Source organism: Raphanus sativus, unplaced genomic scaffold (genome assembly GCF_000801105.2).
Source record: "Raphanus sativus cultivar WK10039 unplaced genomic scaffold, ASM80110v3 Scaffold1739, whole genome shotgun sequence".
In the NCBI taxonomy this organism is placed as follows: domain Eukaryota; kingdom Viridiplantae; phylum Streptophyta; class Magnoliopsida; order Brassicales; family Brassicaceae; genus Raphanus; species Raphanus sativus.
The window spans coordinates 3,154-16,306 of NW_026617048.1; the positions used below are offsets into that span (position 1 = coordinate 3,154).

A 13,153-nucleotide genomic window follows, 5' to 3' on the forward strand; every position below is an offset into this window, starting at 1 on the left:
ACTTAATCGTGGTCAATGATGTGTATCAATGACTGGAATATCTAACCTCCTTATCACTACAATATACATATACATATACATAATGTACATGTTTATATTTCCTTCATATTGTAGATAAGGTGACATGACTCTAGTGTATGTGAAACATATCGAATAATCTTTACTTCTTTTCTTAAGGTGGGCCAAAAAATATACTGTTTTTCAAGATATACTCGTTAGAAAACACTTAAGTTATGTCGGAGAAATAATTCCATTTGTTTTAGTCAAAAAATAATTTCCAACCAATATATAGGAGAGACATTAATATTTTGCAAACAGTTAATTCCAAATTATATAGTGGTTCAAGAATCAAGTCTCCCCTTGTAGATTCAAATGTTGACTGAGAAAATTATTGGCAAAGTACTATTCGTTGCATAATGGGTTCAAATAATTTAATTTAATAAGATTTGGTTTGAAAACTTAAAATGCGTGTGGCTGGTTGTTTAGAGAGTGCGTCGACCATGGACCGAAATGTTTATAAACTTGTGAATGTCCAACTAAAAATAAAACGGCATCCAGTCTGACGAAGAAACTCTAATGTATTCGGCCTCGCCACGCGATGGATTAAACCGGTACTACTGATAATCATTTATTTAGTTTATTATTCACCTCTTACATATATCAAATTTATTATTGTCTCCTTGGCATATATTGTCTTTTGGCTTTATAAATATTCTTCTAATTTTTTTTATTTAACATGAAAAGTGTCCAAAACGAATCTCGATTATTGTATCCTGTCGAATTAACAATATCACATTGGAGAAAAATCGATCATTAGCCTAGGTTAAAAGAATGATTACTCATCCAGTAGAATCCACTACACCATTATGCTGTGGATATATTCTTCTAGCTAATTTAAAGTAATTGGGTATTGTTAAGGACTCGAGGTGGTCCTATGTGATTTTAAATTACTAATTCATATCTACACCATTGTGATGTGGATGACTAATTCATATCTACACCATTATGATGTGGATACATACAAATATGGTTGAAATAAAAATAGGAATATTTTCATATTTGTATAATTTATCTATATCGGAAACTTGCGCAAATATGTCTATATTACCGTTCGTTTCTATTTTGCATAACTTCCTAAAAGTCCATTAGAGCAACTCCAACGCTTAAATTCTTGACAACTTTAGTGATTAAAGAAAATAAAAATATTAAAAGAGCATGAGAGAAAGAGTGGAAAAGTTCTAAACTACACATCTTTTGTATACGGTTTAAAACCTTACTAGATCTTGACCCGTGCGACCGTACGGGTATTAATTTTCAGTTTTAGTTTTTATTTATTTATACTAAATAGTATATTTATAATATTTGATCGTTTTATAATGATTAAGCTAGGGATAAGTATTTGGGTATCCACTCGAATTCAGTTAAAATTTATTCGGATTTGAGATTTTCGAGTTTAAAGATTCTAGCTATATTCAGGTATTTATAAACTTTGGTTCTAGTTTGATTTAGATCTTTGCGGGTTTCATAACCCGTTTAAATTATTTTTAAATTTTCAAATTTATATATCTTTAAGTATCCTTCAATCTAAAAAAATATAACATGCAAATTTGAGTAATGTAAGCTAAAGTACCTAAATTAAAAATTAAAATAAATTTAACTTGAATATTTGGATGAAGATATATATATATAATATTATATATATATATATACATATTTAATTTTAAGTATTTTTGGTGTTTTGATTATTGTTTATCTACTTTAGATGTTTACTTTTGACTATTTTTAATATTTCAAATCAATTTAAAATAGCTTATATCTTGGATATTAACTCGAAAATAGCTAACATATTGAAGTATATAAATATGATTTAAATACATTCGAATATCCGAAATATTTCGTTCAGATAAGGTTTAGTTATGGTTCTCTAGATACCAAAAATGGTAAATCCGTTTAGATATTATCTAGTTTCAGTTTAAATTTGGTAATATTTTTTTCGTTCAGATTTGTTCAATGAAGAGTTGATATTGTAATTTCCATGAATTGTTTGTCCAATAAAAATGTAATTTTTTTGAATTTGACATTGATTTAATTGAGAAGTTAATGAAGTGTAATTAATATAGATTTAATTTTAGAAAACACATTAATGTAAGTGGAAAAGACAAAGCATTAAAATAAGAAGTATTATTTAATTGTTTATTTAATTCAATTTTTAATTTTGGAAAACACATTAATCAAAGTGGAAAAGACAACATTAAAATATAAAATATTATTTAATGTTAGTAGCATTGAAGTATAAATAACACTGAAAACTAAGGGGCATTTTATATGTGTAATTCTTTTTTAATAATATAGATATGCACCTGTCATTTTATCATTGATTCAATTAATATTAGAAATAATATTAGAAAGGTAGAATGTACTTAGATAATTATAATAATAATATAATTACTTTTTAAGAAACTATAGCAGTTTGTTACCGATAATGCGGTTTCTTCTTTGTTTGACGTTCTAAACATTTTACTGCTTATTAGTAAAAAAAAAAGTTTATACTATATATGTTTTCCTATAAGCTATAACATTGGTTCAAAGTTCAATTTCTTCGCTTATAGAATAGAGCATTAATTCCATCACAATCGCGGACAATATTACTACATGACCAATCCCTTTATATGAAAAAGGAGTAATAAGTCCACATTTGCTTTGAGTTAGGCATGGCTCAACGAAAAACGACTATTCTGATTCAATGTTTCTATCGTATTTATTTTTCATGTCTCATTCAGTATTCCCCCCCCCCAACCCCCCAAAATCCCCCAACCACAAATTAACTAATCCAATCATATATAATGGTTTATGAGAAGAACACCGTCGATTGATCATGTTGTTGCTCTCCAATTTTTGTTCATGTCAAATCAGAAAATGAAATTATTTATACGCTCCAGACAATGAAAATAGTGTATGGTGTTGAAATTGCATTAATTAAACTACACACACTTCATGTAATAACGTCATTTAACTAATATGAAATTTTTTTCAGTCAAAAAAACCTAATATGAATATTTGAAAACTATCCAAATATCTCATTATTGTGTTACATAACTGTAACATCCACATCTAACCAGAAACCCCGTGGAAATACAGTTTTTAGTGGCTTTCAATGGTTGCATGCAGCTGTATATGGTTAAACACAAACACCACAGGTCCACAGCCACGATATACTTTTGGATAAAGCTTTATTTGTTAATATAAGCCACTAAAAGATTACAAGTGTTTCTGCTACTTTCTTTGGTTGGCAAAAGTGTTTCTGCTAGAAGTTTTACCTCCTAGTCGAAAGTTGTACTTATTTGAGATGATTCTACGTCGGCCAGTTTTTTGCTTAGACATGAAAACAATGTGCTAAAATTAAACAATTTTCCTTTGTGATGATGTTTCAGTCGATGACGGTCGACCAAGAAACGGTCCAATAGGTGATAGACAATGCAAGATGTTGTAACACCTGGCAGTCCACCGCTGCTAACGGGTTACATACGCCCGCTTTCTCGGTCTGTAAGCTCTATCCTGTTTCAACGGTCAGTGCATAAATTTTTCAAAATTCAAAATTATTGTTTACTGATCCTGCAATCACTACATCTATCAAGTTTTTCGACATATAACAACTCGGAATGTTACGATGTGTTACATCCACTGAATATATAGCAAGAACAAACAAAGCTGCTAAATTCTGCACCATGACAAAAGAGATGATAGCCCACCTAAACTATCGATATGGACTGATCATTCAGAAAGAACCTTTTTTGTTTTCAACTTTCAATCTTATTTACAGTCTCAGATTTATTTTTTGGTCTTTCATTCTCAGCCTTTTACATGATTAAAGATATACTAAAGTTTGAATGAAAGTTAAAAGAGATAATCCAGAGAATAAAATTCTCATTTATATTTCTGAAAGAGTTTTGTAGAATAATTATTTTCTAAGTATCTTCCTTAAAGCATTTTGTGAATCAAATGTTTTTAGACACAGATCGTTTCTGTAGTCTCATAGTTGAGTAGAGACATGGAAGATATCATATGAAATGTCTCTCTGGATACAACCAATGGTTATCTCTTATATATAACAAAAAGCAGATGTACAACTAAAATCTGTGAGACCCTCTGACTCATGTAATTTTATATAACCCACTCTTTAGTTCCTCATCTTCTCCTGCATCCAACTGCAAACACAGATGAAACCTTTTCTAGTTATGACTCTAATAAATCATCTTAACATAAACTAAACAGATACAAACATAAAAGCTTACATCTCAAAGCAGATGAAATCTCAGAGCTTTTAATCACACGCAGTCTCTTCACAGATGAAATGAACATTCTGTATTTAAAACACATATCAAGATTACTTATTAGTATACACTATTTACGTAAAGAACAATCAATTTGAAAAAGCATTAACAAAAAGTCGATTCCTTAAGGTTTTTGTTGTTATATGATTCAAGAATCTGATTCTGCAAAACACTGAATCAGATCAAGAGAAGAAAAGGTAGAAAAGATTCTTACTGCCAAGGAACATCCCCAACAAGCATCTTGTCCCCTTCATTGTCTTCATAAGTTAAAGTAAATTCTCCTTTACCATCCAGTAAACCGATGATGGGTTTCTCTTCTCTTTCACCACTAGAGGTATCCCTTTGAGCTAAAACAACAACATAAACAAAACACATTCGATACAACAAGAATCTTTCTATAATAACAACAACAACAAAAAAGGAGATTTGAAACCGAGAGTTAACCTGCGAGTAGACCTCTGAAGAGTTTGTCTACGGCAAAAGAGAGCTGTTCGTAGCTATTGTAAGCATTGAGATCGATTTTTCTACCAATTGGAACACTATCCATGTTGATCTTTACAAACATTCCTTCCCTCTTAGGTTCAACTTGGGTCACACCATCACCATTCTTGTTGATGTGACTTACGTGTGAGGATTCGTTTCCGAGCTTTGAAGAGCTTGTGCTCGCTAGATTCTTTCTGAAAGAACGAACCGGTGGCCAACCCACCACTGGACCAGGAGCGGTTCTTTAAATAAAACAGTAAAAAGAAATATGTTAAAACCAAACACATATACAGAGCAAAACAGAGAAAAACAGAGCAAAACAGAGTGAAACAGAGCAAAGCAGAGGTTAAAGGTGATACCTTTTCTGAGAGATGTGAGAAACATTAGCTTTGTTGCATGGAGAGAGATGGTTTTTGCTGGGACTGGAGATTTCTGTTTGTTCCTTCATGATGTTGTTGTTTCTTGTCTCTGTGTTCTTCTTGGCTGAACGATCTTCTTCATAACCACCGGGTGGTCCAAGCCTTAGCTCAAGTTTCTTTTCCTGATCTGTGTTGTTATTTTCTTCATGGTACCATTCTCTTCCTTGAGGAATCAAATCAAGGAGTTTAGGACAGATGTTTCTTGGACAACCCTCCATTGATTTTTTTTGGTTTTGGTTACAAAGAGATTAAAATCCGACAAAAGCCTAAACTTGAAGAGCTGATAATTTACTTCAAAAAGTTCAAAGATTTATAGTCATCAAAACGTAGTAAAGCTTCCTTATAAGGGGAGACGTAAGACAGAGATTCACCAAACCCTAAGAGACCTTTAAAGGGAAAAAATCCTAGAATGCCCTAAAAGGAAATAATCTCACAAAACTGAGAGCGAGAGAGAGAGAGAAAGATGTAATGACGGTATGGTAAGACAAGTGGTGGGATTTTATACACAAATCAAAGCTTTGTTTGGCTCTTTTTTCTCTCTCTCGTGCACGCTTTGGTGCGTTCTCTCTCACGCACAGGCTTCCCCTTTTTCAGTTTGTTCTCTCTCTCTCTCTCAAGATTCTGAAAGCGACGAGAAGAAGAAAAAAATATTAAATTACAGAGAAAAAGAGAAGGTAGATTTTGTATGAACAAGAGCAATCATTTTTAATGTTTTTACATGTCAAGAAATGTTTACTGTTTTTCATGGCTAGTTAAGAGTTTTTTCCCTTTATGGCTGTTTTTCAAGATAAAAAAAAAACATTAAAATGATTTTTGAAGTTTTCTAGAGTGAAACACACGCAACCTTATCATTTTTTTCTGCCCCAAATATGGCTAGTTAAGAATTTGTCTAGTTTGTCTAGTGAAAGAAGCAAAGAGTGCTTTTCAGTTTCTAATAACAAGTTGTAGTTTTACAAATTAAAAGAATAGTTGACAAAAATACAAATTAAATGAATAAATCCAATAAACAACTTGAGCATAATATAAGAACATTATTAAAATATGATTAAACAATATATAAACTAGGGAAGATCCCATAAATTATGGTCTGTTAAGGGACCACTCTCTTATCCACTGTCCATAAGACACATATCCCTATGCTTTAAGACACATTTTTGTATGGGTCGACATGGTAATATGAAACTTTAATACTAGTATTAAACTATTTACAAAATATACATAATTTCACCAAATAATAAATGAACTGCATGGGAAGATTAACGGAAAGAATGCAAGAAAATGGGAGTACATGCGAATCTGCCTGACGTTTCAGTGATATATAGATGATTGTTTATTTATCTTGACACACAATACGGCAAACATAATGTCAATTTGTTAGGTAGCTATTCAACGATTTTATCAAAGTTACAACCAATGCGTACGTGTGTATTGCGATGGCATGTTTTATCTGTTTCCCAACACAAGTAAATAGTCAACTGTTTGTTTCCTAGTCCTTAGTTGTTTTCTCACGACATTTAAATGACATTACAGCTTACAATAGGATGGGCGTCCATGTCCAAGCAGGTTCGGTTGGGTTCGGATTCAATCAATGTTTTGATTTTTCGGATTCATAAAATTTACCAACATTCAAACATTTTTAAAATTCAATTCAGATTCGATTCAAAATTGTTTGAGTTCGGTTAATATGTACTAACACATCACAAAGGTTGTAATTTTTTTTTTAAAAAATTGGGTTTGGTTCTAAAATTTAGCTTTTGGTTATTCAAATACTTGTTTTTGATTCGAAAGTAAGCAATTTAGTTCATAAACTTGGAAATTTTAAACAATTTGCATTAACTAAGGCTTCATAACATGATTAAGAAGTGGTTGCTAAGAGTAGAGAAACATAAATAAATTGAAATCAATTGCAACTCTATAAATATAAAAATCATATTTACACTAAATATAAAATACATTGTTGAAACTTAGAAAAAAATTATTTATAAACAAAGGTCAAATGCAATTACCAAAATATAAAAATTTCAGTATTTGATCAAACAACAAAAATATATGTTAAATTGAGTATTTAAGTTAATTATTCATGTTATAAATATTTATTGTGATCTTTGAGTGTCTTGAGTATTTATTCAGGATTAGCTTTGGACTTTGATATGAAATTTTTCTGGTTTCTAATTTTTTTCAAGTTTTTTTGGATATCCATTCTAGTTCGAGTTCAAGTTCAGGTAAAATCCAAATACCGTAAAATAAGATTTATTTGAATATTATGTCGGATTATGTGCGGTTCAGATTTACTTTTTTGGGTTCAGTTTCTTAATTTACCATCCCTCTCACAATATTGACATTTTTTTTTAAATAACATAAAAAGAATATTGGTGTGTAGTTATAAGCATACTTGATACTTCAAGGCTAAAGCTTATTTATTTGGTGAGGGAAAACGGAATGTACATGTCTCCCCCATGTGTGACAGCGATATTACATAGAAGCCAAACGAAGAAATTAAAATCGAGAGCGAAAGAGTTCCGGTCAAGCAAGGAAGGGCAAGTTTGGTAACTTAGTGAAGGAGTGTGTGTGACTGTGTGTGTGTGTGTATGTAAGAGTAAATACGAATCTGCATGACGTCTCAGTGATATATATGTGATGTTTATTTAACATGACACACAATAAGGAAAACAAATTTTCAATTTGTTAGGTAGCTAATCAATAATTCTGTCAAAAGTTAAAACCAATGTGTACGTGTGATTGCGATGGTGTATTTAATCTGTTTCCCCAAACAAGTAAATAGTCAATTGTTTGTTTCGTAATCCTTCGTTAATTTCTCAATGCATATAAATAACATCACCTCACAAAATTGACATATAGGAGTACTATTTAAAAAGATAAACATAAAGAAGACTTTAAGAGAATATTTATAAGCATAAAGAAGACTTTAAGAGGATATTGGTGCGTAAATTATGAGCATACTTGAACGCTAAAAGCATATTTATTTGGTGAGGGAAAACGGAATGTACATGTCTCTCCCATGTGTGACAACGATATTACGGAGAAGCCAAACGAAGAAAAATCGAGAATGAAGAGTTCCGGTCAAGTAAGGAAGCGTAAATTAGTGGAGTGTCTGTGTATGTGTCGCTAGTCATGGCCTATGGTTAACCACTCCGGTTTAACTTAACCGCACTTCCTATCTCACCGTCAATGGTTCAAAGTGATAATACAGCAAATAGTATAATAGTTCAGAAGAGCAAAGTAGATCCGCGCAGACAAAGTAGTCAGTGGACACATGTTGCACTTGCACAAGATTGTAAGTTTGTACGATAAGGTTTAAGTTTTGGCCTTTAATCACAACCATATAAGTGAATAAAGACGAGATAAAATGACGGCTGCGATTTAAGATTACAAAGCAGCCGACTCAGGAGTCTGGAGTGAAGGAACAAAAACAACTCGTGAAATGAATGTCATATCAGGAAAGGAGAAAGTGAAAAAGACAAGAAAATAGTGGGACTTTTTTCAGAATAGACCTAAGAATTGAAGTCAAATGTAAAATCAACCCTTTTTTTTTCTCATTACTATTCACCTATGAATTTTCCAAACCATCCTTATGTTTTCAAAATATTTACAAAACTGCCATTATTATTTTTTTTTTTTAAATCGAAAATGAGTAAAAACCAACTACACCCTAAACATCTTTTCTTATTTACAACAATGCCATCATCTTCAATTTTGCAACCACCATTGAACCACCATGTTTGAGCTCATAAAAGCTCAATAACTCAATTTTAACCACTATTTCTCTTCTCTAACTCAACAAATCTTTCATTTCCTCTACATTTCTATCTAAAACACTCTCACAACTTTCATTTTCATCCCACAAATTTCACATTTTCGAGTTTCTTCATTAGTAAATCGTCAAAGATGCTTCCTTTTGCTCGGTTTATGAGTTTGGACGGTTGAAAGGGTCGGAATCGAGGTTCACACCGGAAAAAGGTAACTGTTTACATGGTTTTCACCACTTTTTCAGTCTGTGTCGCGATGGTAGACTGCTTTATATGTCTACACAAATGTATAGACGTACGATTCCGTCTATTTGTCAACGAACAAGTCAGTTTCGCAATTGACTTTTTTAACTTTTTTTTGGAACGCAGACTTCCCCAGCAGTCTACATCCTTACCTTTGACTACAAAAACAAAAATCTATGTAGACCTACCAAGACGGCTACGAAAAAGAGGTTGGTTTTACATTTGACCGAACTTTTGACTTTCTTAAGTAGACTTCAAAGGAAGTCTACGAAATGTAGTCTGCCAATGAAGTCTACTTAAGGTCAGTTTTGCATTTGACCAAAACATTGACTTCGTTGAATAGGTTAGTATTGTATTTGACTAAAATGTTTTTAAATAAAATAAATATTTTTAAAATTGTAGACTTCCAGTGCAGTCTACGCATTTTTCACAAAAAAATATAGACTGTTCTTGAAGTCTACATATTTATTTTGGTCAAATGCAAAACCAACTCATGGGTTTTAAAGTTAGACCTTATGCGAAGTCTACAAATCTGTAGACTACATATGAAATCTACATTCGAAAGTCAAACAATGGTCAATTGCAAAACCAACCTATGGGTTTTGAAATTAGACCTTATTCGAAGTCTACGTAACACGTAGACTACATATGAAATCTACCTTCGAAAGTCAAAACTTGGGTGAATTCTGGTCAAACTAACCTTTTCAATGTGGTAGACTAAAACGGAAGTCTAAATGTATAAAGTCAAAACTTGGATGAGTTTCTGGTCAAATAAAAAAAGTAACCCGTAAAATTTTCAATTGCAAAAACTAACCCAAAAAGTAGACTGACAGGGACGTCTACATTGTTGTAGACTGACACGAACGTCTACACTGTCGTAGACTGATTGAAAAGTCTACCTAGGAAAAAAAATTAAAACTGAATTTATGTATTATTCATAAAGTTTATTCTAGATTTTTTTGTTTGAAAGTGTGTGTTAGTTAATCCTAATAGGTTGGAGTGATTTTGAAAAGAAAAACTGTTGTAGTTATGAAATTATAATACTTTTGATTTCACAATGTTGTTAGGTGTTAACTGTAGACATAATTGTAAGTCTACATTAATATTTATTCGCTAATTGCGTAAATTTATATTCTTTTGCAGGAAATGACTCAATTACCGGCCGTATACGGAGAATGGGTGGAGAAAGGCTCATTGTGGGAGTTTGTGGTCAATAAAAAAAAGGGAGGGAGAATGTTCCCTTTGAAAGATGGTTGTACACATGTTGAACTTCTTCAAATGGTACAAGAAGATTATGATCTAGACTAAAAACATATTGGTTAAGTGTGTTGAGTGATTTGTAACACACACTTTCAACGATTATTGGGTAACAATGTTTTTTTTCTTTCAAACATATACAGCGTGGGTTTGAAGTTTTCTTTAATAATCGTTGAAAGTGTGTGTTACAATATGTTACAAACTAAGACATTTGTTTGAAAGTGTGTGTTAGTTAACTCTAATGGGTTTGAGTGATTTTAAAAAGAAAAACAGTTGTAATTATGAAATTATAGTACTTTTGATTTTACTATGTTGTTAGGTGTTAATTGTAGACATATTTGTATGTCTACGTTTATAGTTTTATGAAACATGAAATATTTATTCGTTAATTATGTAAACTTGTATTTTTTTGGAGACAATGACTCAATTACCGGCAGTATACGGAGAATGAGAGGAGAAAGGCTCTTTGTTGGAGTTGGGAGAATGTTCTGTATATATGATGGTTATACACATGGTGAACTTATGCATGTCACGAATGATCGAAAAGTGCAGAATTTGATTGAGTTATCTAATACACACTTTGTACGCCTTTGTGTATCAAGTCAAAACTAAGTACACTACAAATTTTTGGTTTGGATATATGTTAGATAACAAGTGTAGACGTCTTTCTAAATTTAAGAATGTAGACTACATTTGAAGTCTACGTCATAAATTCTATTAGAAGTGCATTTGTGTATTAATCATCATATATTTTTACTATATAGTTATGTTACCGTGTGTGTTAGTAAATTTTAGTGGTTTTGGATGAATTTCAAAAGTTAATGTGTTATAATTATACACTTGAATTTTTTTGCAAAAATTTGTGATTAGTTTTACTCTTAAAATTTCTTGAAATTTTTGTTTAGATTTTCTTCTACTCACATGTGTGTTAGTTATTGTTTTACCTTATGGTGGTTTCACTTGTTTGGTTGATTAGTTCTTGTAAAAAACCAATATCTAACAACAAATTAATACTATCATACAAGTGAAACAAAACTAAAAGTGAATACAATTTTTATTGATTATGCATCCAAAATTATTAAAAAATGAATATTTTATTATGAGAAAATATTACAAAGGAATTTATTTGACTGTGTTTGATTTTTCATAATCTTGATGCCTCAAATAAAATCTTGGAAAAAGTACCTGCAAAGTAAGATAAAGTTATGAAAAAAAAATAAGATACAAAAATAAATCATATTTTAGTAGACTTTTTATTAAGTCTACTTAAAGTTTATTGTTCATTAGACTTTAGTTGAAGTCTACACTAACGGAAAACTTTCAGATCCAAAATTGTACATTTAGAAATTTGATTTTTTTTTTCTAAAGATATTTCAAAAACTATTTTTTTGTCAACCTTGTATCAAAGAAAAAATATAAAATATGAATCTATAAATTTAGTTCAATATAAACACAAAATATATCTATAATGAATAAATGTAAATCTTACATTTTTAGGAAGATGATTTGAAAATTTTGGAAGAGAATATTTGCAAAATAAAATAATTTTTTGAGAAATAAAATAAAATTAAAATAATATTTGAGTGAGTTTTTAATGAAATCTACTTAAAAATCAAGGCTATTAGACTTCAAGTGAAGTCTACCAGCCCTGACTTTTAGATAGACTTCATTTGAAGTCTACCATATAGAAAAAAATCTAAATCTGAAAAATGTATATATTAAAAAATATCAAATAAGTTTAAATCTAAAAGCTTTAGAAAATATAATTTATATGAAAATAGTAATAAACTAAAGACATAGAGTTTTAATATGTAACTTTATTTAAATATAATTACAGAAATAAATATTTAAAATCTATAAATGTAATTCTTACATCTTTTGGAGGAGGAGATAACAACCATGGAAGAAAATACCTGCAAAATAAGATAAATATTAAAAAGCATAAGAAAAAAGACTAAAGTCATATTTTGGTAGACTTCCCGTGAAGTCTACTTAAAATGTGTGGTTTAGTTAACTTTATAAGCAGACTTCATTTAAAGTCTACACTGTCAGATAATTTTCAGATCTGAAAAAATCTATACATTTTGAAATATGAAAAACAGTTTTAAATCTGAAAATAATTTAAAATAAAATTTATCAGATAAAATAGTATAAAAGTAAATGCACAGAGTTTGATCTATAACTTTATTTGATTATAAACTTATAAATACACATTTAAAATCTATAGATCTAAACTTACATTTTAGAGGAGGAGATGAAAACCATCAATGGTAATACCTGCAAAAAGATATGTGAGAAATAAATAACATAAAAAATACACATTTAAAGTCTATAGATCTAAAACTTACATTTTTAAAGGAGAATATAAAAACCATGAATCATAATACCTAAAATGACAACATAACTTTGTGAGAAAAACATGAGAGGATTTTAGAGAGAAATGAGAGAGTTTAGAGAGAAGGGAGAGAGTTTTAGAGAGAAGTGAGAGAGTTTTGCAGCCATTTTAGAGAGAGATTGTGTAAATTTCATTTATATATGGAGACATAAATGTAACTAGGTTAAAAGATTGCCGACATTGTAGACTTCTTTTGAAGTCTACTAAAATTAAAAATTAAGAGTAGGTTTTATTGTAACGTAGTAGACCTTATTGAAT

At 30.5% G+C, this 13,153-nt stretch overlaps 1 protein-coding gene and 1 long non-coding RNA gene across 2 annotated transcripts; both read right to left on the reverse strand.

Annotated features, from left to right (window-relative positions):
• Positions 1–3,955: 3,955 nt before the first annotated feature.
• On the reverse strand, positions 3,956–5,760 carry LOC130504695 (auxin-responsive protein IAA26-like). The gene is made up of 5 exons (XM_056999317.1): positions 5,174–5,760; positions 4,776–5,056; positions 4,546–4,678; positions 4,293–4,360; positions 3,956–4,205 (listed from the first exon to the last, which is right to left on the reverse strand). Exons 1-5 carry the CDS (start codon positions 5,449–5,451, stop codon positions 4,186–4,188), a joined length of 780 nt encoding a protein of 259 aa, XP_056855297.1. The 5' UTR covers positions 5,452–5,760; the 3' UTR covers positions 3,956–4,185.
• Positions 5,761–11,531: 5,771 nt separating this feature from the next.
• LOC130504696 (uncharacterized) lies at positions 11,532–12,827 on the reverse strand. Its single transcript, XR_008941368.1, has 3 exons — positions 12,740–12,827; positions 12,374–12,413; positions 11,532–11,685 (listed from the first exon to the last, which is right to left on the reverse strand). It is a non-coding gene; the product is annotated as an uncharacterized LOC130504696 (long non-coding RNA).
• Positions 12,828–13,153: the final 326 nt, after the last annotated feature.

What these genes read in the sequence shown, in the direction of transcription:
- LOC130504695 (XM_056999317.1), bottom strand. Translation starts at nt 5,451, where the DNA reads ATGGAGGGTTGTCCAAGAAACATCTGTCCTAAACTCCTTGATTTGATT. An exon ending in TCTCACATCTCTCAGAAAAG is followed by an intron (nt 5,057 to 5,173) that starts GTATCACCTTTA and finishes TTTTATTTAAAG; the next exon opens with AACCGCTCCTGGTCCAGTGG. An exon ending in CTTCAGAGGTCTACTCGCAG is followed by an intron (nt 4,679 to 4,775) that starts GTTAACTCTCGG and finishes TTGTTGTTTTAG; the next exon opens with CTCAAAGGGATACCTCTAGT.